Source organism: Poecilia reticulata, chromosome 2, assembly GCF_904066995.2.
Source record: "Poecilia reticulata chromosome 2, P_reticulata-male-v2, whole genome shotgun sequence".
NCBI classification, from domain to species: domain Eukaryota; kingdom Metazoa; phylum Chordata; class Actinopteri; order Cyprinodontiformes; family Poeciliidae; genus Poecilia; species Poecilia reticulata.
The window spans coordinates 26,947,875-26,973,988 of record NC_088831.1 but is presented as its reverse complement, the minus strand read 5'-3'; the positions used below and the strand labels follow the sequence as shown (position 1 = coordinate 26,973,988).

The 26,114-nt window shown below is 40.9% G+C and overlaps 1 protein-coding gene across 2 annotated transcripts in view; it reads right to left on the bottom strand.

The window, feature by feature from the left end:
• Window positions 1-26,114, bottom strand: part of srpx (sushi-repeat containing protein X-linked) — a 34,496-nt gene continuing 8,382 nt past the window's right edge. For both annotated transcript variants that reach the window (XM_081602174.1, XM_008435166.3), the window contains 7 exons: window positions 20,982-21,158; window positions 19,203-19,329; window positions 18,958-19,079; window positions 17,987-18,166; window positions 16,643-16,776; window positions 694-815; window positions 1-599 (listed from right to left, as the gene is read on the bottom strand). In XM_081602174.1, coding sequence (XP_081458300.1) covers window positions 416-599; window positions 694-815; window positions 16,643-16,776; window positions 17,987-18,166; window positions 18,958-19,079; window positions 19,203-19,329; window positions 20,982-21,158 — 1,046 coding nt within the window. In that variant the 3' untranslated portion in view covers window positions 1-415. The remainder of the gene's footprint in view (window positions 600-693; window positions 816-16,642; window positions 16,777-17,986; window positions 18,167-18,957; window positions 19,080-19,202; window positions 19,330-20,981; window positions 21,159-26,114) is intronic.

Below are 26,114 nucleotides of genomic sequence, written 5' to 3'. Positions count from 1 at the left end.
CTCCGCATTACTCACTTTTTATTGGTTTTATGAATTCAAAGTACATCGCAAAGTCAGATGTAAGATATAAATATTAGAAAGAATAGAAATTTTCCCAAATTTCCTTTTTTTTTTTTTTACAAAATAGTAAATCATATTTCTGCTCTGAAAAAATGTATAAAAAATAAAATAAAGCACACAGTGACGGCCCTCGATGTGACTGCAAAGCACCGTGTGATCTGCACAGACCAGCTTCAGATCAGCAACATGCCAGATATCTTTGATCACACGCAGAAACACACATAAACACACACTGGATACAGAACAGGAGGACTTCAAAGAGGAGTGTGTGGCATAAAACACGAAGATCTGAGCTGCGTGTGTCTGTGGAGCAACAAAATAAAAACAACGCTCCACGAAGGGAGGCTCCTGTTTTTTACGACTGACAGAACTGGCCCGCCTCCTGCTGCAGCAGCATCTCGTCCTTGCGGAGCGAGAACGTGTCGATGGTGGTGAATAGCTCAGCTGCCGTGATGGGGAACGGGTAGCGCTGTCTGTCTGTGCCCTGCTTGTCCACCAGCACCATTTGGAACGACCTCTGAGGGATCCGGAGCAGTATCCTAGGAAAAGCACATCGGATTAAAGTCATGTTTGCTGAGGTTACACACGACCGTGTGTGTGCGTGCGTGCGTGTGTGTGTGTGTGTGTCAGTACCTGATCTGCAGGGCCAGTCCGGGCGAGAGAAGCCTGTGGCGGATTCGGCCAACTTGAGCTGGATAAGTCCCGACCAGCTCAATAACGGTGACGTGTCTCAGGTCCAGTCCACACTGAGCGGGCTGGGACAAAGATCCACATGTTACACAGCTACTGAGTCACATGGAAGTGAGAAACTGGAGATCTTACTAGAGCTAAAACGATTAATCACGATAAAACAATTACTGAAATAATCGTCATCTAATTTAGTAATCGATTTATAGTTAACTGGAGCATATAAACCCGAAAGAACAACACAGTTAGAGCCTTAAGGAAAAAAATAATAATAATAAAAATAAATAAATATATATATATATATATATATATATATATACACTGCTCAAAAAAAAATAAAGGGAACACTTAAACAACACAATATAACTCCAAGTAAATCAAACTTCTGTGAAATCAAACTGTCCACTTAGGAAGCAACACTGATTGACCCGACGAGGGTCCCCATTGTCAATCAGTGTTGCTTCCTAAGTGGACAGTTTGATTTCACAGAAGTTTGATTTACTTGGAGTTATATTGTGTTGTTTAAGTGTTCCCTTTATTTTTTTGAGCAGTATATATAAAAAAAAATTCCCTTCTCACCCTCCGCGGGTGGTCTGTTTCATCATCTGAGCTCGGGTCCTCTACCAGAGGCCTGGGAGCTTGAGGGTTCTGCGCAGTATCTTGGCTGTGCCTAGAACTGCACATTTCTGGACTGAGATGTCTGATGTTGTTCCTGGGATCTGTTTGAGCCACTGCTCCAGTTTGGGGGTGACTGCCCGAGGGCCCGATGACCACAGGCACCACTGTGGTCTTCACCTTCCAGGACTTTTCCAGTTCCTCCCTGAGGCCCCGGTATTTCTCCAATTTCTCATGCTCCTTTTTCCTGATGTTGTAGTCACTTGGTATTGCTACATCCACCACAACGGCTTTCCTCTGTTCTTTATCCACCACCACAATGTCCGGTTGGTTCGCCATTACCATCTTGTCTGTCTGGATCTGGAAGTCCCACAGGATCTTAGCTCGGTCATTCTCCACCACTTTTGGGGGTGATCCCCACTTTGATCTTGGGGCTTCCAGTCCATATTCTGCACAGATGTTCCTGTACACTATGCCCGCCACTTGGTTATGTCGTTCCATGTACGCTTTCCCTGCCAGCATCTTGCACCCTGCTATTATGTGCTGGACTGTCTCAGGGGCCTCCTTGCACAACCTACACCTTGGGTCTTGTCTGGTGTGGTAGATCTGAGCCTCTATTGCTCTGGTGTTTAGGGCCTGTTCCTGGGCGGCCAGGATGAGAGCCTCTGTGCTGTCCTTGAGTCCAGCTTTCTCCAGCCATTGGTAGGTTTTCCTGACATCAGCCACTTCAGTTATTTGTCGGTGGTACATCCCATGTAGGGGCTTGTCCTCCCATGATGGTACTTCCAGCACCTTGTCTTCTGTTCTCCATTGCCTGAGACATTCGCTGAGCACATCGTCCGTTGAGGCTTTGTCCTTGATGTATTTATGGATCTTGGATGTTTCATCCTGGACAGTGGCTCTCACACTCACTAGTCCTCTGCCTCCTTCCTTACGGCTCGTGTACAGTCTCAGGGTGCTGGATTTGGGGTGGAATCCTCCATGCATGGTTAGTAGCTTCCTAGTCTTAACATCCGTGGCCTTCATCTCTTCCATTGGCCAGCTAATTATTCCGGCAGGGTATCTGATTACTGGTAAGGCATAGCTGTTTATTGCACGGATCTTGTTCTTGCCATTGAGCTGGCTTCTCAGGATTTGCCTTATTCGTTGGAGGTATTTGGCTGTGGCTCCTTTCCTTGTGACCTCATCGAGGTTGCCATTTGCTTGTGGTATTCCCAGGTACTTGTAGCTGTGCTCTATGTCTGCTATTGTTCCTTCTGGGAGTGAGACCCCTTCTGTGTGGGCGACCTTCCCTCTCTTTGTAACCATCCGACCACACTTCTCTAGTCCGAATGACATCCCAATGTCAGTGCTGTAGATCCTGGTGGTGTGGATCAGTGAGTCGATGTCTTGCTCGCTCTTGGCGTACAGCTTGATGTCATCCATGTAGAGGAGGTGACTGATCGTGGCCCCATTCTTGAGTCGGTATTCGTAGCCAGTCTTGTTGATGATTTGGCTGAGAGGGTTCAGGCCTATGCAGAACAGCAGTGGGGACAGAGCATCTCCTTGGTATATGCCACATTTGATGGACACTTGTGCAAGTGGTTTGCAGTTGGCTTCAAGGGTGGTTTTCCACAGCCCCATCGAGTTTGCAATGAAGGCTCTTAGAGTCCTATTGATGTTGTACATCTCTAAGCATTCAATGATCCAAGTGTGTGGCATTGAGTCATAGGCTTTATATATATATATATATATATACCTAAACATATATATACATTTATAATAATTATAATATATATATGTGACTTATAAGTATTTATCAATATTATTGTTGTTGTTATTGTTATTATTAGTTTCCCGCAAAAACGTGAAGAAAGTGAAAACTTCGCCGAAACATATTGTTTGAGCTTTCACGGTGTCCGTAGTTCCCTCAGTGCTTTCTCAGTGCTCAGCACGAGCACATGCGTATTGTGCCGCGTGGGCGGGGCGGCAAGAAGACGCATGGGGAACTTCAATCTCGGCATGCATGAATTCAATAGAATTTTTAATATCCTTGATGTCAGCCTTTACCTTGTCCGCTCTGTCGTTCACCGCTTTTAAGATGGCGTGTAGAGAGGTTTGATACTCATCGCCGAAGGATTTCTTGGCAGCTGGGCTGTTGATAGGAGAATCCGGTGTTACGTCAATCCGCGTTTCCCCATCAGATACGGTTCCCCCTGCGTCTTCTTGCCGCCCCGCCCACGCGGCACAATACGCGCGTGCTTGTGCTGAGCACTGAGAAAGCATGCGCGTAGGGAACTACGGACACCGTGAAAGCTCAAACAATATGTTTCGGCAAAGTTGTCACTTTCTTCACGTTTTTGCGGGAAACTAATAATAACAATAACAACAATAATAGTAATAATAGTGATGATAAATACATACATACATATATATATTTATGAAATAAAAACAGGGCAATGTATTTTAATGCTCGATAATACTCATTAGATACTGTTCCCCCTATGTTAAAATCACCCATCAGATACGGTTCCCCTTGTTTTAAAGTGTGGGAACGGCATCTGATGGCCATATTTCACCCATCAGATACCATGGCCATTGTTTTACAGTGGGGTAACGATATCTGATGGCCATATTTCACCCATCAGAAACCATTTCCCCTATGTTAAAATCACCAATCAGATACCGTTTCCCTTGTTTTAAAGTGGGGGAACGGTATCTGATGGCCATATTTCACCCATCAGATACTGTTCCCCTTGTTTTACTTTGGGGGAACGATATCTGATGGCCATATTTCACCCATCAGAAACCGTTCCCCCTATGTTAAAATCACCCATCAGATACCGTTCCCCTTGTTTTAAAGTGGGGGAACGGTATCTGAATACCATATTTCACCCATCAGATACCGTTCCCCTTGTTTTACAGTGGGGGAACGATATCTGATGGCCGTATTTCACCCATCAGATACCGTTCCCCTTGTTTTAAAGTGGGGGAACAATATCTGATGGCCGTATTTCACCCATCAGATACCGTTCCCCTTGTTTTAAAGTGGGGAAATGGTATCTGATAGCCATATTTCACCCATCAGATACCATTCCCCTTGTTTTACAGTGGGGGAACGATATCTGATGGCCGTATTTCACCCATCAGATACCGTTCCCCTTGTTTTAAAGTGGGGGAACGGTATCTGATGGCCATATTTCACCCATCAGATACCATTCCTCTTGTTTTACAGTGGGGGAACGATAGCTGATGGCCGTATTTCACCAATCAGATACCGTTCCCCTTGTTTTAAAGTGGGGGAACGGTATCTGATGGCCATATTTCACCCATCAGATACTGTTCCCCTTGTTTTACTGTGGGGGAACGATATCTGATGGCCATATTTCACCCATCAGAAACCGTTCCCCCTATGTTAAAATCACCCATCAGATACCGTTCCCATTGTTTTAAAGTGGGGGAACGGTATCTGAATGCCATATTTCACCCATCAGATACCGTTCCCCTTGTTTTACAGTGGGGGAACGATATCTGATGGCCGTATTTCACCCATCAGATACCGTTCCCCTTGTTTTAAAGTGGGGGAACGGTATCTGATGGCCATATTTCACCCATCAGATACCATTCCCCTTGTTTTACAGTGGGGGAACGATATCTGATGGCCGTATTTCACCCATCAGATACCGTTCCCCTTGTTTTAAAGTGGGGGACCGTTCCCCTTGTTTTAAAGTGGGGGAACGGTATCTGATGGCCATATTTCACCCATCAGATACCATTCCTCTTGTTTTACAGTGGGGGAACGATAGCTGATGGCCGTATTTCACCCATCAGATACCGTTCCCCTTGTTTTAAAGTGGGGGAACGGTATCTGATGGCCATATTTCACCCATCAGATACCGTTCCCTTGTTTTACAGTGGGGGAACTATATCTGATGGCCATATTTCACCCATCAGATACCGTTCCCCTTGTTTTAAAGTGGGGGAACGGTATCTGATGGCCATATTTCACCCATCAAATACCATTCCCCTTTTTTGACAGTGGGGGAACGATATCTGATGGCCATATTTCACCCATCAGATACCATTCCTCTTGTTTTACAGTGGGGGAACGGTATCTGATGGCCATATTTCACCCATCAGATACCATTCCTCTTGTTTTACAGTGGGGGAACGATAGCTGATGGCCGTATTTCACCCATCAGATACCGTTCCCCTTGTTTTAAAGTGGGGGAACGGTATCTGATGGCCATATTTCACCCATCAGATACCGTTCCCTTGTTTTACAGTGGGGGAACTATATCTGATGGCCATATTTCACCCATCAGATACCGTTCCCCTTGTTTTAAAGTGGGGGAACGGTATCTGATGGCCATATTTCACCCATCAAATACCATTCCCCTTTTTTTACAGTGGGGGAACGATATCTGATGGCCGTATTTCACCCATCAGATACCGTTCCCCTTGTTTTACAGTGGGGGAACGATATCTGATGGGTGAAATATAGCCATCAGATAGGGTTCCCCCACTGTAAAACAAGGGGAACGGTATCTGATGGGTAATATTGAGCATTTTAATGCTCAATATTACCCATCATTATATATATATATATATATATATATATATATATATATATATATATATATATATATATATATATATATAAAATTAAACATATATACATTTATAATAAATATATGTGACATATATGTTGTATTTATTATTTATCATTACTATTATTTTTTTTATTATTGTTATTAGTATTATTACTATTGGTTTCCCGCAAAAACATGAAGAAAGTGACAACTTTGCCCAAACATATCGTTTGAACTTTCACGGTGTCCGTAGTTCCCTACGCACGTGCTTTCTCTGTGCTCATCACGAGCACGCGCGTATTTTGCCGCGTGGACGGGGCGGAGCGTCGTGTCAATCCGTGTTTCTGATGGGGAAACACGGATTGACGTAACACCGGGAATATAGGATCGGCATCAGTGTTCCCATTACTGTAGTTGTGCTCATGCATCTGAGGTGTGACTGATGTCCTGGTCTTCCGCTTATTTTCTTCTTTTTTTTCCTTTGTCGCTCATCTCTTCTTTGCAAGCTGTTTTACTCAGCAGAGTAATAGTATCCTGTTGAAAATGTTATTATTTTGTTGTTTTATAAAGTTTATGGCTTCTCGGTCACGCAAGATTTGCGGAAAGTCTGTATATTTTTGGCTTCTCAGAAGTTGTTCATATTAGGCTGGAGTCCAGTTTAAATAGAGACGTTTTAAAAAGCCATCTTACTGGCTCCTCACCTGGGTTTTTCCTTTCACTGCGCCTGTTTTTCTCTCTTTTTCGGTATCAACTGTTGGGTTTTTACTTTTCTCTATCTCTCCCGGTTGTATCTCCTGCAATAAATTACTGTTTCTTTTTAATCTTGCTTTGTCTGGGTAACGGCTCTCAGGCGTCCTCACTTTGATACAATGTTTAACGGTTGGTCCTTTCCGGAATTTCCCGCCGCCGTCGCTGATAATTATAGCAACAATTACTGAATAAACATCCAGCACTGCGCTTAAACCAGAATCTTTCCGTCTCTTAATGCTATGTCCAAATATTCAACTCAGAAACAATTTCTCTTGACTGTTGTCTTTTTCCTCGCAAAGTGAGGTGAGACCGTTAGCGGCTAACGAATCTCAACCGCTAACGGCTCTATGATCCCGGATTTCTGAGTTGATGGTCGATCCGTTTTCTTTTTTTCTTCTAATTAGTGATGTTGAATATTTATCCAGCTTCGACAGTCAGACGATGTCTGATGAATTTTCTCTATCGATGAACAGAAGAATCGCTACAAACACTGTAATATGCAGCTCACACAGCAGATCCGTCTTTCCTCTTCTCTTCTAGTTTTGTCATTTTCTTTCCGCTCCAAACTGCTTTTTTATCAGACCGATCTTTCTGAAAACTCCCACAACGGCCTGATGTCTGCAAGCAAATTTTTTCCAAATTGCTACCAGAAAGTTGTTTGTCAAAACTGTTCCTCATTCCTGATGTAATCAAATATCCAATACCAAAACCCAGGGGAAATAACATGCCAAGTTCTCTGCCATTCAAAAAATCAGGGGGGAGTGCAACAGATGTTGGGATCACTTTTGATATCAGTAGCCCTGATGTCCGTGTTGTTGTCCGTCAAGATGACGGACAACAACACGGACAACAAAAATCTTCTTCATCTTTGTGCTTACCGGCGAATTGAACACGCAAGTGTTTTCTTTCCCCTTTCTTGCCCGAGCAAAGAGCAGACGGTCTCGCCGTAGAAGGGATTGCTTTTGATAAAGCAATCCCTTCTACGGGGGTTTCTCCTTGTGAGTTTTGTCTTTTTTCATCACAGCAAGCTGCCCCAGCCGGGGCAGCTTGCTGTGATGTTTGCTTTACAGTTGTGGAAGGCTTGAACAGGTACGCGTCGAATTCATCGTACTCATGCTCATCCTTGTAGCTACTGATATCAAAAGTGATCCCAGGAAATACCCTGTTAAAAAGTTTTCTTACTCCCGTTGTTATCAAATAACCTGCTCCAAACGAGAGGGGAAAAAACACGGTGGAGAATCCTATCTGTTGCATTATCAAAATATTAATCAAACAGTGCTATTGCTCAGAGAGATGCTTGGATATGACCTCCTGTTTTGAGACACAAGCATTCATAACCTCAGATGTTCTTTGATCTTTGTCATAGATGAGGTCATAGCTACAATGAGCTCACAGTAGTTCTGGGGGAATATCTTACTTCTGATCATTGCCATGGAAACGGTCAAATCAGTTCTGCATGACTCAAACTATTAACCTTTTGCAACTCCATCACCTAATCATTCGAGGCGCCATGACGGACTTCAGAAGGGTTTATTTCAGGAGGCTAGGGATTAAAACCACAGATTTTAATGGCTAAATATTAAGTTTAGATTGACAATGTTATATTAAAATCATTCATTTAAGTAGGGTTTTTCATCATTCTATCAGGTTTAAAATTTTGAATCATACTTGACTTAAAAATATCTTAAAAGTAAAATTAAATGCAACTTACAAACATTTGCTGCTGCTGTTGTAAATTGTGACAAATTTTACCTGCTTGGCGAAGAGCTACATGGAAATAATTTTAGTTTAATAATTTTACAAGTTAGCATGAATATAGAATAAAGAATGATCCCAAAGAAATGATGCTGCCACTCGATATTTGGTGGGTTGTAAACGACCCACTCAAACACATTTGTTCTGTACGGTGCAGAAATGTAAACAATAGACAGAACGTAATGTCTTCCAGCTTTTTCTGTGTAACTGAGAGCTCGACACCATCAGCAGCACAGCGTCAGCAGCCCACATAGCTGAGAGCAAGGAAGGAGAATAACTGCATAACTGATCATAATTATTTGAAGGTTGACTTTTTTGGTATTAAAACACTTTTCTTTTATTGGTCGAATAAAATATGCTAATTTTTGGAGACGGGCATTTTGGGTTTTCATGAGCTGTATGCCAAAATCAACAGTATTAAAACATCAAAAGACCTGAAATATTTCAGTTGATGTGCAATGAATCTAAAATATATGACAGTTTAATTTTTATCATTACACTATGAAAAATAACTAACTTTATCACAATATGCTACTTTTTTGAAATATATTTATTTCATAGTACCCCGAATAATTTAAAACTACTTTCACCCCTGCATATATCTTTGCCCTATTGACTCTTCCAAAAGGATTAATCCTCTAAGCATGAATGACATTCCTGAAGAAAAACAAAATCTACTCTTACCTCTTTGGAAAAAAGAAAAAACGCTTTACGTTTTACATCATTACGCAGACCCTTTAACAGATAAAAATGAGAGCTCCGTGCTTTTCTGAAAGAAAGCAGAGTCATCTTAAAAGAAAGCATTTAAGATGATGCCTAAAATAAAATTCGAAGCCGCTATCAAAATGAGCTAAACCATTTGTAAGGTGTAGTGTTTACTGCTGAGGAAAAAAATCATTATTTTCCAGAAGCCCTTCGAATTTCCTTTCCATCCACATAAGCTTTACTACCCACAATGTAGGCCCTCTTCCCATCCTTGCGAGCCTGTTCAATGACGGGCCACAGAGCAGACTTGGTATCCTTGTCTTCCTTAGAAAGGTCTTCCCCAAAACGAAGTTTGTTCTGTCTTACGTATACGTTATTTTGCGCACTTCTCCAGATGATGTCCCTCACTGAATAGGTGTTACGTCAATCCGCGTTTCTCCATCAGATACGGTTCCCCTTGCGTCTTCTTGCCGCTCCGCCCCGCCCACGCGCATAGGGAACTACAGACACCGTGAAAGCTCAAACAATATGTTTCAGCAAAGTTGTCACTTTCTTCACGTTTTTGTGGGAAACCAATAGTAATTATATATATATATATATATATATATATATATTACACATACAGGGCAATGCATTTTAATGCTCAATCTTACCCATCAGATACCGTTCCCCCACTGTACTGTACTACACCTTGGGTCTTGTCTGGTGTGGTAGATCTGAGCCTCTATTGCTCTGGTGTTTAGGGCCTGTTCCTGGGCGGCCAGGATGAGAGCCTCTGTGCTGTCCTTGAGTCCAGCTTTCTCCAGCCATTGGTAGGTTTTCCTGACATCAGCCACTTCAGTTATTTGTCGGTGGTACATCCCATGTAGGGGCTTGTCCTCCCATGATGGTACTTCCAGCACCTTGTCTTCTGTTCTCCATTGCCTGAGACATTCGCTGAGCACATCGTCCGTTGAGGCTTTGTCCTTGATGTTTTTATGGATCTTGGATGTTTCATCCTGGACAGTGGCTCTCACACTCAATAGTCCTCTGCCTCCTTCCTTATGGCTCGTGTACAGTCTCAGGGTGCTGGATTTGGGGTGGAACCCTCCATGCATGGTTAGTAGCTTCCTAGTCTTAACATCTGTGGCCTTCATCTCTTCCATTGGCCAGCTAATTATTCCAGCAGGGTATCTGATTACTGGTAAGGCATAGCTGTTTATTGCACGGATCTTGTTCTTGCCATTGAGCTGGCTTCTCAGGATTTGCCTTATTCGTTGGAGGTATTTGGCTGTGGCTCCTTTCCTTGTGACCTCATCGAGGTTGCCATTTGCTTGTGGTATTCCCAGGTACTTGTAGCTGTGCTCTATGTCTGCTATTGTTCCTTCTGGGAGTGAGACCCCTTCTGTGTGGGCGACCTTCCCTCTCTTTGTAACCATCCGACCACACTTCTCTAGTCCGAATGACATCCCAATGTCAGTGCTGTAGATCCTGGTGGTGTGGATCAGTGAGTCGATGTCTTGCTCGCTCTTGGCGTACAGCTTGATGTCATCCATGTAGAGGAGGTGACTGATCGTGGCCCCATTCTTGAGTCGGTATTCGTAGCCAGTCTTGTTGATGATTTGACTGAGGGGGTTCAGGCCTATGCAGAACAGCAGTGGGGACAGAGCATCTCCTTGGTATATGCCACATTTGATGGACACTTGTGCAAGTGGTTTGCAGTTGGCTTCAAGGGTGGTTTTCCACAGCCCCATCAAGTTTGCAATGAAGGCTCTTAGAGTCCTATTGATGTTGTACATCTCTAAGCATTCAATGATCCAAGTGTGTGGCATTGAGTCATAGGGTTTCTTGTAATCAATCCAAGCGGTACACAGGTTGGTGTGTCGGGTTTTGCAGTCTCGGGCGACTGTGTGGTCTACAAGGAGTTGGTGTTTGGCTCCTCTGCTATTTATGCCTATGCCCTTCTGTGCCTTGCTCATGTATTTATCCATGTGCCCGCTTATCTTAGCCGCTATGATGCCTGACATGAGCTTCCATGTTGTAGAGAGACAGGTTATTGGCCGATAGTTGGATGGGACTGAACCCTTCGAGGGTTCCTTCTGTATCAGGATTGTGCGCCCTTCAGTTAACCATTCAGGGTGAGTCCCATTTTGTAGCAGCTGGTTCAGTTGAGCTGCCAGTATATGCCTTTCCAGTATTGTTCAGTCTCCAGCCTGGGTGGGTCTGCTCTGTTGTTATTACCCTGCCATTGAGAGTACACTTTAGCTGGTTGGGTGGCGAAGAGCCGGTTAATCCTCCTGGCTTCATTCTCTCTCGTGTATCTCTTTAGGCGGCTGGCCAAGGCTTGGAGCCTTTGTTTGGCAGTTTCGAGTGCTTCAGGTATGGGCATCTGGCTGTACTTCTTGGGTACTGATCTTTTCATTGCACCCCTTTGGAGTTCTGACAGTTGACTCACTTCCCTCCTTGTTATCTTGATCTTAGCCTCTAACCGTCTTTTCCATGGTGGGTATTGGGTCTCATGGTTGCTCTTATAACCAAGCATCTCAAGGATCACTGATGCCGAGTTGTATATCAGCTCATTGGTTTCTGTTATGGTGTTGGTAGGGATCGTTCTCAATGCTGCATTCACATCTTCAATGAGACTTTCTGATGGTACTTCACTCAGCCGTTGTAATTGGCGTCGGGGTCGTCTGGTGTTCATTCGGGCCATGATTCTCTCTCTCAGGTCAGTCGCTGCCTCGTTCAGCTCAGTCTCTGGGCGGGGAGTTGTAGTTGACTCCCTTCTGACCTGGCATCCTGGCTCCTTCCCCTTGCCGTAGCACTTGTGTCGTACCTCGTTAATCTCAAGTTGTGACAGCAGTTGCCGTTTGCGGATGTTGGAACACTGAGCTACTAGTTGTTTGGCAGTTAGTGTTGACTGGGGATGTCGAGCTAAGCATTCCTCCCACAGTCTTTGCATGTAGCCCCTCTGACTAGGATTACTTGAGTAGTAGCATTCCAACAGATCCATGTTTTCACCTCTCGCCCATTTCCGTCTTGTTCCAGTAGCCCATTTTTCATCAGGGTGCTCTGGTTCCCCAGCACCTGACGCAGACCTTGTTTGGCCAGGCGACGTCTGAGCCGGCATGTCATGCTTATTTGTGTCTCTCATGGTATGAGGTAGGCTATATAGCTCCAAGGGTCTTGCCTAAGGATCCACACTGACAGCTCAATGTCACCGTTGTAACTTTTTGCCCCAGCCCCCAGCCTGGCCTCGAATATATATACATACACATATATATATATATATATATATACATTTTACATTTAAAACAAAAAAGATCTTTTTGTCTAAAAATGAGCTTTTCCCAGAACTCCTCAAGTGGCCTAGTTTTAGCTCTACCCGGTTCACAGTCTGAATAAATAATCTCTTATTAAAGACCGTTTGTAATCCAATTATTAATCTGTTAATCCAAAAAAAAATATCTTTAGGAAAGAAGATGTTTTTTTTATTATTATTATTTAATTGTTCCTGCTGTATTTAAAGAAATGTTGACGATGAAGGGAAATTATATTTTCATGAGAAATGTTCTTCCCCTTTTTTCATTCATGAAGAAAATCTCATTAAAAAAGCTGTTGGATTCTGTAAGGTGGTTTTAATCTTCTCTGTGCTATTAAAAAAATTAATTTCATTTAAAGGATGTAAAGCAACCAGCTGCTGCATCCTCAGAGCTGAATGAAAGCATGTTAATAATAATTTGCTTAACATCATGCCAACAATAAACACTAATTTCATCTAGTCACTATTTTGGCAGGCTGGAAATCCATATTGCCCAAAAACGCATCCCTGTGCTAATTTGAAGAATTAAAGAGTTAAGAATGAAATAACTTTTTTTTACATACTCTGAGTAGTTCCATAAACTGCTGGTATAAGTTTTAAATCAATAGAATAATATTTGAGGGGAATAGATAAGGGATGCATATTTTGGCAGGCTGGAAATCCATATTGCCCAAAAATGCATCCCTGTGCTAACTTTGAGAAATAAAGAGTTAAAAGTAAAATAACTATTTCTACATAATGAGAGTAGCTCCAAGAACTGCTGTTATAAGTTTTAAATCAATTGGATAATATTTGAGGGGAATAGATATGGGATGCATATTTTGGCAGGCCATCCATATTGCCCAAAAATGCATCCCTGTGCTAATTTTAATAATTAGAGAGTTAAGAGTGAAATAACTTTTTCTACATAATGAGAGTAGCTCCAAGAACTGATGGAATAAGTTTTAAATCAATTGGATAATATTTGAGGGCAATAGATATGGGATGCATATTTTGGCAGGCTGGAAATTTGCCCCAAAACGCATCCCTGTGCTAATTTGAAGAATTAAAGAGTTAAGAATGAAATAACTATTTCTACATAATGAGAGTAGCTCCAACAACTGCTGTTATAAGTTTTAAATCAATAGGATAATATTTGAGGGGAATAGATAAGGGATGCATATTTTGGCAGGCTGAAAATTTGCCCAAAAACGCATCCCTGTGCTAATTTAAAGAATTCAAGAGTTAATAGTGAAATAATTTTTTCTACATAATCTGAGTAGTTCCAAGAACTGCTGGTACATGTTTTATATCAATAGGATAATATTTGAGGGGAATAAAGAAGGGATGCATATTGTGGCAGGCTCAAAATCTATATTGCCAAAACATGCATCCCTGTGCTAATTGGGGGAAATAAAGAGCTGAAATGATTTAATCTCTTCTACGTAATTACACTTGTTCTCTGAGCCAATGCTATAAGTTTCATATCAACAAGACGGATGCAAATATTTTCAGGCTCATAAATTAAGTTGCATTTCCTCCTACATTAACAGACTAGAAGTGAAGCATGATATAAAATGTTCTACATAATGGGTCTCTGTTGTAATGCTTTTGAGCTATTATGATATCAAAAGACAAAGCAGAGAATTTCAAACCATTTGCGGAGAACGTTTACAACAGAGACGGACTGAAAAAAAGTTCGACTCATTGTGTCAATAAAAGTGTAAAAACCGAATTTATTTCAAATAATTTGCGAAATAAAACCCACCGTATTAGGGATTACATGGTTAGGAAACGTGATAATGTTACAAATATCTTTAAAATTTCCTCTTCGGTCATATTTTTATCCGTTTCCTCGTCAATATGCGAGAGCTTAGAGCGATGCGCGCTCCCGCGACAGGGGATGCAAATTTGGGCAGGCGGGCTTTTCTGGGCATAACACCGGCTCCAGACGAGTTTAACAGGAGGGGCACCGACTTATTTTGGGGGGCAAAATGAATCTACGTAGCTGAACATAGACAACAACACCAGCAGCCTACAGGCTACTTGTTAACAAGCTTAACATGCTGTATTGATATTAGCTAGTCATCTTTTAGCTATCATCCCCTGCATCCAACAGCTTTACTCAACTCAGTCGGTTAGTTCGGGGGAAAAACTGTGCCAAGTTATTTACGTTTTGCTGGTTTGCTGCCATGATTCTAACACACACCTGCGCAGCAGCAGCAGGTCTCCTTCGCTGCCTCACAGGTGTAAACCGTCTCAGCGTTCATGTTGCGTTTGAAGGCGGCTCGGAAAAACAGGGAACGACTTGTTAGCGACGGATAAAACTGTTTTAACTGCTGAAAAAGGTAACAGAGGACACGGATATGGGACGTGCGGGAACTCCTATTTTATCAAATTGATATAGGAATAACAGACTGTTGGCCATTCCAAGGTAAAAACAATAAACAGCTTCCAGTCCGGGCCGCTACAGACACCGTGAAAGCTCAAACAAGGTTTTTCGGCAAAGTTATCCCACTTTTTCCAACTGCATGCGCCCTAATCAGACGCACACAATGCGTGTTCTCTCACGGAAATCCACATGCCTTCAAGTACAACTTTTTTTTAAACACATGCGCACTTTCAAAGTTTCAAAGAACCTAGCTCCAACTAGGCGCAGCGAGAGCATTACAGGTTTTCGATGTGCACCGTTACTGTGTAAACACAGATCGTAATCAGAACGTTATCGTGTAAACGATCCAACAAAAACGGAACAAAAGTGCCGTTTTTGTTGGATCGTTGTCGTGTAAACGCCCCCTAAAGCAGCAGGATTTGTTCGTTCTGTTTAAAAAAAAGAACAAATATATGGAATTACAGTGGATGTTACACTTTAAAAAAATTAAATAACCTCTGCTGCAAATGTTTAAGTAATAACATTCATTGGCTTCATTTGTTTTAATGCCGTTTTTTATACATATAGTTTTCCACATTTAAAAAAAATGTTTTTATTGCGTGTGAACCTTTACACCTGATGTTATTGTTTCACCTGAATTTCCCCTTTGCAGGACAATAAAGGCTGTTTCTATTCTACTCTATTTATCAATTGTTTGAATTGCAGAATAGATGTGTGGTAATTTATGTGCAAATGTCATGAAGTGTCGATTTGGACATGAGCGCGGGATGACACACAACGCAGAACAAACATGTAGGAGGAGACACCTGGAGCTCCAGTCAAGAGAGTGAAGGAGCTTTTCACACAGCGGCTTCGGTCGGCGGTGGAGCGGTACTTAAAGAATACTGAAGTGGAGACAGATGTGCAATATGTCAGACAGAGGAACTCTGTTGTTCAGAGTTGTGAAAATATGTGGCCTCATTATGATCTGTGCAGTTCTGCACCATATTGAACAGGTCTGTGGGGTTTTATTTATCTTTGCAGAGTGATGACCTAATCTGGATCTGACGCCTGATAGATGAAATCTAATCAATCCAATCAACTCTGAGGGAAGATAATGCATTTACATAAATTACTTATGTGAGGAATCGCATGTAATTGTGTGTCTTATTCTTAATCCACACCAGATCTGTCATGTGACTCAACAAACTCTCTCTAGTTAACAATAAACGAGGCCTAATCAGTGTTAATTTAAGAATCATTTTTGAATCATTAATTAAAGAGTGATCCTTGTTTTTTTAGGAATAGTTTAAAAATGACTCAATATCTGACAGGAAATCTAAAAAACAATCTGTTATAATCAAACTAGAGGACTAGCAACCGGACTGACCAGTGGACCCGTTGATGAACTAACACCGAATAAGTCTCTCGACTAATAAGCTGAATCGTAAAGGTCAGGGGTTTAAACAAAGCTCTGACTTAATGGTTTCTGACGTCGTGGAGGAAAACAACACCAATGGAAAGCCACCACTCACGGAGCTGTGTCACTATCATTTATTCATCGCTGAGACATTTCCTCAGCGATGAAATGTCTCAGCCCTCTCCTTCTTCTCAATTGTTGTGCTGAGATAAAAACAACGCAAACACGCCGCAGTCGTCTTTATCCGCGCTGCTTTCCTGCTCCAGCACCCGCAGCTCGGTCAACTTGGATTTGGATGAAGCTGTGAGTGTGTGTGAGTGCATGTCTGTGTGTGTGTGTGTGTGTGTGTGTGTGTGTGTGTGTGTGTGTGTGTGTGTGTGCGTGTGTGTGCGTGTGTGTGAGTGTGTGTGCACGCCCGAGTCGTGCCTCACCTGCAGGTTAGTCATCTGGAAACGGTAATTGTGATTGGCAGCCGTCGGCGCCGAGATAATGAGGAGCCGCCGCTTCTCGTAGAATTGGTCCAGCAGCGCCGCGGCCGAACGCACCCCCACATTTATGTTCATGGCTGCGATGACATCGGACGCAAAATTAAGTCAGTATATGAAGGAGAGTACATGAAGGTGAAGATTTATTACCACACAGTGTCAGAGTGAGGCGTTGCATAATTAAGGCCGACGATGAGGAGCTTCTTCCTGCCTCACAGACGAGCGAGAAACAGAATGAACTCGCTATGGATTTTTTTTTAATCGATGGACTGCTATTTTCTCCTCCACCGAGCCTCCAAATCCATACAGAAACCGCAATATCAGAAATGACTGACACGTAAAAAAAGAAAAATGCTGAATCTGGATCCAGGACTTCTCCAAATTAGCTCTTGAACTATTCCTTTATTAGTCCTACCAAATAAATAACCGCACACAATGCGACGGTTCACTTATTTGGTCACTAAATATCATTTTGAATGGGCGTACACCTTGAGATCTGTAAGCAAAACTTTAACCCCTTAACCCTCACTTCTGGGAAATACAATGGAAAAGCTGCACAATTTGCCCCTGCAGCATACGTACAGCTTCATGCACATTCGAGTGCATGAAGAGCATTTTTAATTTATTACAAAGAATATCAAATGAACTTGTAAAAAGGTATTTTAAAGAGGAATACTAGGAGTACATTAATTATCTTACATAATCCAATTTTTAGCTCGGTTCCTATGTTCTGTTTCAAATTTCTAAACTGTCCCACATTTAGTTTTCTGGATTTTTCAAGCAGAATTGTGGACAAATTAATACACTATTTTTAGGATGATTGCGTTTGAACTTAAAGACTCGGGGATTCTTGTAGCTCTTTCAAATGTGCTCTGCTTGTAGACTGTTTGTTTTGAGGTCTGTTTACTCCAGTTGTCTTCCTGAAGGCTCCAGACAGATCCCAAATTTATCCTCAATGGCAAAATGCATGTTTACTTATATTTTATAGAATATAAAATTGGTATTTTCTTATCTTTTGTTTATTTAGCTTTTCTTACACTTTTCAGTCAAGTTAAAATTTATATTAAATATCCACATATACAAATACGTCACAAAAACGGAATCTATTACTTTTTATAGCATGTTAGGTTTGGAGTTTACTTCCATGTCCCATTTTTAACCCAAAGCTTTTAGTTTGACTAAATGTTTGTAACCTCGATGACTACTTAACACATGCAAGAAGAGATATAGTAATACACTCGGCTTAAATTTAAAACGGCTTTGGTTGTTTGCGTGTTGAGCGGTACATACGTGCACACGTTGTGTCTAAACCAGACCAGGAGAGTCCAGACTGACACACTCTGGCGGCGCTGCCCTGCAGCTCGAAGCCGCCGGTGCAGGAGAAGTGACAAGTAGCGCCGTAGTTGTCTCCGTCACTGTCGCACTTCATGTAGCCGTTGTCTGGAGGGAACAGGGGGCTGCAGCGACGTACTGTGCAAAGACGGGAACACGGAAGAAAAGCAGCAGCCAGGATTAAACAGGTTGGCAATTAAAAAATAACATTTTGCATCCAAAAACAGTATTTGTGTTTTTTTTACACAAAACACAAATACTGAGAATTTAGACTTTTTTTCTAATAATTCAAACATATAAATTGAATATTATTCATATACACTGAAACGATAACAGCAAATTAGTCTGCAGTGACAGTTTTTTAAATAAGCAGTCACGGGTATTTAGTTTCTGTAAGACTTTGAACTGAATCTATGAAACTAACACATTTATCATTTTTCAAGTCAAAACAGTGACTTGATAAATTAATGATACGTGAATGTTCTGCATAAAGAACAAAATATATATTGAAATGTATCAATTTCTATAAATATTTAATCTTATATAAATACTTGTATATATGTAATAAAAAAACTCTCATTAAAACCATAAAAATGGTCATTATTTCACAAAATGTAATTTTTCCCATAAGATGAAGTATTTGTTTCTGCCTTTTTGTCTTATTTGGTGCACTGACTGACATTTCATGGACATTGAAAAATAAAGTAAATACTTTTTTACAGTGGAGTAGGTTGGTTTGAGTAGCTTGATTTCCTTAACATTTTAAATAATCTTCATTAAAAATCAGCTTTTTGTGTCCTCTCAGCTTATTGTAGTTTGTTATCAACATTAGCTTCATGGTCAGACATAAAAGCTCAAATATAGATCTGTGCATTTTTCTGTAAGTACATAAAAAAGCAGCTCTGTTCAAGCTGCTGTCTCAGGCTCACCTCGCACTCTGATGGTGAAGCGGCAGGACCCTTTGTTCCCGGCCCGGTCAAACACGCTGTAGGACATCTTATGAAGGCCTTCTGGGAAGTCGGATTTCGGTGGTTTCCCTTTCAGGGTCACACTGCAAAGCCCATGCTGAGTTTTAATCTTATACTCTGATCTCTGACCAGTTTATAAACAGGATTTAAGCTGAGTCTGAAGAGAAAAGGTCTTAAAGGAATCAAAGGGTTACGTCCGGACTGACTCTGTGAGGATGCCGTCTGCAGTGTCGACGCCCTCAGGTGTGTCCCAAGTCACCCTCGCCGTCAGTTTTCCTGGTTCTGCCCACTTATCCTTGACATTGGGACACTTGATTTTCGGGGGATCAATATCTACAAACAGATAAGAAAGAGGTCTATATCTAATCCTTATTTCATCCACATGAGCGTGCATGGTTCACCAATAATGGTAGGCAGCACAAAGTAAAAAAATAACCCGACAGAATTTGGCCTTCTGCCTTATGCACATAAATGTCACTTGTGATAAACAAAAGTGTTCAGTTTGATCACATTTTGTCAAGTGTCAACCACTAACTTCAATTTTATGTAGTAAAAGTAATAATAAAAACAATAGAGACACGCTTAATGTCTTTTGTCCATCTGGAAGTGTCTCCAACTTTGCGTGTATAGAAATAGAAATTCTTGCCTATGTCTGTTGGCAAAACAGCTGAGGCTCAGTTACACTGAATTGACAGCATCTGTGAATCTTTCTTGTCAGAAATTATAATTTGGATGTAGGCCAAGACTTTGACTTGACCATTTTAACTCATGGTTACGCATTGATCTAAACTAATTTATTATAGTTTACTCTTGGCGGTATTCAGAGTCTTTGCTCTGTTGATGTTAGGGTTAACGCTAACGCTAGCCCTGTCAGAGCTAACAGAGTTTCTTCCAGCGTTTGCCTGTTTTTATTCACCATATCTCATCAGCTCTAAGTACTACCTTTGTCCTGTCTAAATAAAAACAAACCATCTCCACAGCATGATGCTGCCAGCACCAGGTCATGACTTTCCTCTAACCACATTTCTATAAAGACCAGACGTCTTGGTAGTTTTGCAGTTGTAGAACCCCGTTTACATTTCCTCGTGTTTCATAGCTTTGTTCTACTTTATGTTGGTTTGTCACATAAAATCCCAATAAAAGTTCTAAAATATAGAAACTCACTATTTAGTTGAATAAATAAAAATTTGCGTGTTTGTAGATGGTTTGCACTTTTATGCTCTCTCTCTCTCTGTGTCCCCAAGGGTTCATCTTATTTGCTCCAGCGTGATTCCACACTCTGAAATATTCATGTTCTGCTAAATGCTAAATGCAGATACAGATTTGACTGGGTGAGTGTGAATTCTCATTCGTCTCATTTGTCCTTGTGCTGGAGCAAAAACTCCGGGGCGGTTTGTCGCGTTAAACAAACATGATCATCCAGGGAAATGTTGGCAAAATCAGAAACATGTCAAAAGAACATTCCAGTGTAACACAAAAGCAATGAATCATATGGTGAAAACAGGGATGTTTCTAAGTGTCCTTGTAGAAAAAGAAGTAGAAAACTCATTGTTAAATCTTCAAAGCACTCTCAGCACATGCTGGCTGTAGTGCAGTCTGTACACGCATCAAAAAAAAAAAAAAAAAAAAAAAAAAACACTGACTGCAGTTGCAAACCCATTCTTTCATTGACGTGTTCATCAAAACGTAGCTCCTTCATCTCTCACTCATTTTCATCTCTGACTCTGTGCAAGAAGTGAAAATAGTGTAATTTTCCAGTGAATGGAAAAGAAAAGCGCTGCCTGCCTGTTTCGGTTCGTCTGTGAAAGATGTCTGTTCGTGTCTAGAGGTCTGCTTTCTTCCAAGCATCAATCAGAAAATCAGGGAAAAAAAAAAAAAAAGCTCTGGAACTGACGAGGCGTTTCAAGGAAAACCTGTGAAATCTTGTAGAAATCCTCTGGCCACGCTTGAAGCAGCAAATTTATCAAATACAATCATAGTCTTACCGATGCATGTGGGGACTCCAGCGCTCCACACCTTGTTGTACTGGCAGACGGATGTTTTCTGGCCTTTCATGGAATATCCAGCAGAACAGAAGAACTCGCAGCGAGAGTTGTAGTAGGAGCCGTCCGAGCATTTGTAGCCTCCGTTAGCCAGCATATTGAGCTTTGGGCAGCGGATCTCTGTGAGCAAAATGATAAAAGCCCAAGATAAAGACGCTCTACAGGACTGTGTGTGTATTTTTCTGACATGTCTGGTAGAATTCAGTAAACTAGAACGTTACTGAAAAGTCCATTTATTTCTCGCACAATCAGTCAGACTAAAAAATGCAACTGGGTGGGGAGAAGAAAGAAAAACACATCTATTGAGACATGAAAACTGCTTTCACAGAGTGCTGTCTTCCAGACAACAACTGCTTCCTGCTGTCTTCATGATGGACGGCTTGTCGCTGAATGATGTTTCCCATAGCAAATATTAAATTGCACAAAACTGTCTGTCCTCTCGTACTACCAGCATGTATACAAGCTGAAGGCAGGCTCTCTGGAGATCCAGAACATGTCAGAGCAGAAATGCCTTGGAGATGATGATGATGATGATGATGATGATGATGATAAAGCAGGGTATTACCGTTTTAAAGGTCACCAGTCAATAGGGATTTTCTTTTGTTGTTACGTTTCTCTTAGATTGCTGCCTTGGAAGCTTAATATCCAGCTTGTGTTGATATATTTGTTATCTAAAAAAACTGATAATATGACACACATAAGCCATTTAGGACTTCAGAGTTCATGTAAACACTTACTCATCTTCATTTTGGGCCACATCTACATCATGTTGTAACAGAATGAACTGAGAAAACTCAAATAGCCGTGTCTGCATTCGTTAAGTTCTTTCTAGAAGTAAATAATATTGAACATTTCACCACATGGATCATTACCTCACGATTGTTTTTGTCATTTTTTTTTTTTGGTGAAGCTAGAAATATTAGAAGTTAGAAATATTTGCAAGACATTTTGCGATATTTGTGATTATGTCTGGCAGTAAATGTGACTTTCTTCTACTCGCCATATGGATCACAGATTATCTTCCCATCAAGTAGGCTAAGGCAGCGGTGTAGTAGAAGTAAGAAATACTGCCCCCTATATGTGGGAGTAAGCAGTCACTTAGACTTGATGTTTTTGACCATTTTTGTGGAAAACCCGCAATTGTGGATTAGCGTGAAAATGTGTGGGGATCTGTTAACTTTGAGTGAATTTCCATTGTCACAGAAACTGAAAAAACTGGAGCCAGTAAAAGGATAAAAAATTTTTTTTTGATTAGATTGGTAAAATAATATGTAAGCACACAACTGTTATCTTGAAGCTCCTATTTACTATGTATTATTTCACATAAAAAGCTGCAGTGGACCAAATTTGAGTTTCACACATGTGCCTTAAATGCAATTTTTTTTGTAATTTTGGAAAAAAAATAAAAATAAATTAGGAATATTGCTAGCACTAATTATGCTGCAGCCTTTGGCACCACAGACCAATAATCTATATTCTTTTGCTAAAGAGAGTCTGTCATGCCCTCAGAGTCACACATATTTTCTGTGCATCTCTTTACCAGTCAATATTGCCGCGAACGAGAGTAAAGCCTGTTTTCTGCACTCTGCGGACAAACATGCCCTCTGCCATGATAAAAGTAAGCCGAACTCAACACTCACAAAGTCTAACATCAATAAACTCTGCATCTGTACAAACAAGCCGAATTGATGCAGCAACCTTATCATCAGGCAAATAAATGATTGACTGTTTTGATCACCATCTGGTTTAACGTTAATCTTTTATAATGCCATAAAGTTAAAGCCTGAACAGACAGGGTAAATTTTAAAGCATAACTGGAGAAACTGTAACCTGCAGCATGTACCCAGCAGGAGAAACGATCACACCCGCTGTGTCTGTCTCCAGTTTTCACCCTGCTTCATTATCAGTCATCAATTTGCTGCTCCGCTTGAGAAACATGCGCCATGACAACAACAACATGGGAAAAGGTTCGTTTGTGAAAGTCTCACACTCGGGGATGTGTGATTTGGCAGCATGTTATCTGCGACAGTAGACTTTAAAAAGCTGGCGTTCACACATACACGGTGATATTTGTTCCACTGGGATCATCTGAAATAACACTGGGTGGGCTGGCCTTCAGACGCAGCCAACAGCGATGAGTTGTTTTAGTTCGTTTTGGTTATTTTTAAAGTTTGCCTGGAGAATTACATGCTTTTTGAACATGATTAAGTCAGAAAGGAGCGCACACACAAAAAAAATACCTAAAGCTTCTCAAATTTCTACTGAAAAAACTCAGAAGTCAAAGATGAACTAATTCTAAAGGTGAAACACTTGAGAGCAAAATCTGCTGCACAGAAGAGGCTTTACTTTCCCACAGGTGATGTGCAAAACCAAGGAGTTTCCCTGGAGAAAATGAATTTCTGAACAGACACATTCTGAGTTTCCTCTGCATTCCCAAAAAACCTTTAATTTCAAATACGTTTCAGAACTTAAGAACAGTATTGCTACCTCCTAGTAGAAGCACAGACTATCACAACACATGCAAATAAAAATGTAAAGGTCATCATTTACTGTGATGTTCGAATCTGAGGATCCAGTCACATCATTTATGACATTATTTTGCAAATTAGTGACATTATTACTTTAATTGTGAGCTACTTCACAACCAAAACTGTGGTTGTGATCCATGATTGGCAGATTACACACTGAAAAATTATATTTTGTTCTTCTAATTTATTAAATGCATAAAACCAAAACAAAAAACCCCCCATGTTTTTCAGTCTATAAAAGTCAATAAACAGCATGGACTCTGATGCTTTGTCACAATCACATACAGATTAGGGAATTTAAATTCACCCATCCACCAAAGAAGCACCTTTTTTTCCCCTTTTATGTGCTATAGAAAGTTGAATAATGTTATTTAATGTTAGATGTTTAAAACAAAAAACATCAAAAATATGCACTTCAGTTCTTAAAGAAAATCACAAATCAGTCTAAGGTTTTCTTTGCTCACATATTCACTGCTTAGTCATTCTGACTTAAAGGAGCTCTGTCTTTTAAAGGTCTCGTTTCTATAAATTCATTTTAACTTTTATTGTTTCCTGGTATCCTCAGTAACCCGAGTTTCCAGATTACCTCACCACCTGTTACTCATCTCTCGCTTACCTCCTCTCACCTAATCATTTCTCCCAGTAAAAATAGCCCCTGTTAGTCATTCAGTTTGTCGGATCCTCAACCATTTTCTCTGGCTGTTTTAGACTTTTAATTTTTACGTTTGATCTGCTGGACTTTCTGCTCCCGCAGCAGAAAGATTATTGGATCAATCATGACACAGACATGATTATTGGGTTGATAATAATTACTGTCAGGAGAGGTGAATATCCACTATAGTGATGACTTTGTCTCTAAGGGAGAGTCCATGCTCCCTGTGTGAGCAGCGCATTCATGAGGTTGATTGACAGTGCTAAGATCTTCCTCCTGGCTCTGATTGGTTGTTTCTGACTGGGAGCGGTGCATTTTTTCCACATTTTATCTGTCTAGTGTTATACTGAGATGAAACAGTGACAGTTTTAATAAAAATGTAAAAAGAAGAAATTTAAAACACTGTTTTTATTAGTTGCATACTGCAGCTTTAAGACAGAGAAGGACCGGGGTGGTTTACCTTATTTTGGTCAATATAATCTCCACCTCAGTAAGGTGGAGGAGTTTGAGTATCCTTATAATCCTGGGAGTTTTTCCTCCTAGTTGTTTAGATAATTGCAAATTAACCCGAGCGGAGGAGTTAGGCTATTGAAAAACAAAGTCAGGAGAAACTGGAAATGAGGTAAAATGGCTTGAAAAGTTTGGTTGCTTTTTTCTTATCACCTTAATTTCATGGACTGCCTGGTGGTCCGGTCTTTGATTCTGGGGTTCGCCCACTGAGCTCAGCCCAAAAGGATGAGAGCTGACTTACTCCACATAGACCCAGCATCTGCTGGGAGCTGCATCAAGGGTGGTAGAGAAGGGCGGCGGTCAGTTTTCTCTTTTGTGTTTTGAAGAGGATTTATTTGCTTTAATTGTACTGTACATGGGAGGTCCAAATTACAGAACATCTTGTGAATGCATGAATTATGTAATCTGCAATGCTCAACATTTAAAGGTTTTTGGGTTTTTTTGCTGTACCTACAACTTATTACTAGAGGAGTGTTTTACAAACTAGCAAAAGAGGTGCTGCAAAAAAACAAACAAAAAAAACCCCATAGTTTTGTGGAAAATTATGATCGAAATTAGCAAACAGTGATGGCCGTATAGCAAGGAGAGAGATTAGAGCTAGATTATCTGAAGGGATACAATTGTCAACAATTAGTAATAAATATAAAAGGCCTTCCTTTAATGACTTCAAGCCGTCTGCACAGGACATCACTAGTTGGTCAAACTCCTGTCCTGGAAAATAAAACTTTGGTTTGCTTACTTGGAAAAATGAGCTAATAATGAAGGTTTCTGAGCAAGTGTTTTTCTTATGGAACTGATAACGGAGGTTTCAGCGAAGATGTTTTTCTTCTTTGTCCAACCGAAACGCCTTTGAACCGGTTTTGATTTAGGGACAGAGGTACCAATTAACCAGAGATGAGAGAAACTGAGAGAAACTCCCTACATGAGAGACGGGTGGAAGGCACCACTGTGTACATGACTGAAAGATATGTAAGCTGAATTGTATGTTTAAAGTTTCAATTCTTCTCTGTTACTTTTCTTTTCTCACACGCTGATCTCTGATACTTAGTCTGATTTTCTCAATAAAGACTCTGATCGAGTCGGTGTTTCGTTCTCTCCCAAAACGAGAAAGATTTTTCCTAAACACTCCTCTTTTCTAATCTTGGGACACTTTCTTTCAACTTCTTTCACTTTTAGGTGATTGCAGAGAGTTTTTCAGTCATCATTTTGTCAATAATTACTTAAAAAGAGGTTTTCTGGGTATAGAGCAGAGCATTAAGCCAACCATTTTAACAGTGTATTGTTTCTAGTTTCAAGAATTTGCTTCGTATTTTATCCTGTGTGGTGGCTGATTTTCTGTCATGGCAGGTGGCTGAGCTGCAGAGTGAGTCCTTCACCTGGATCTGT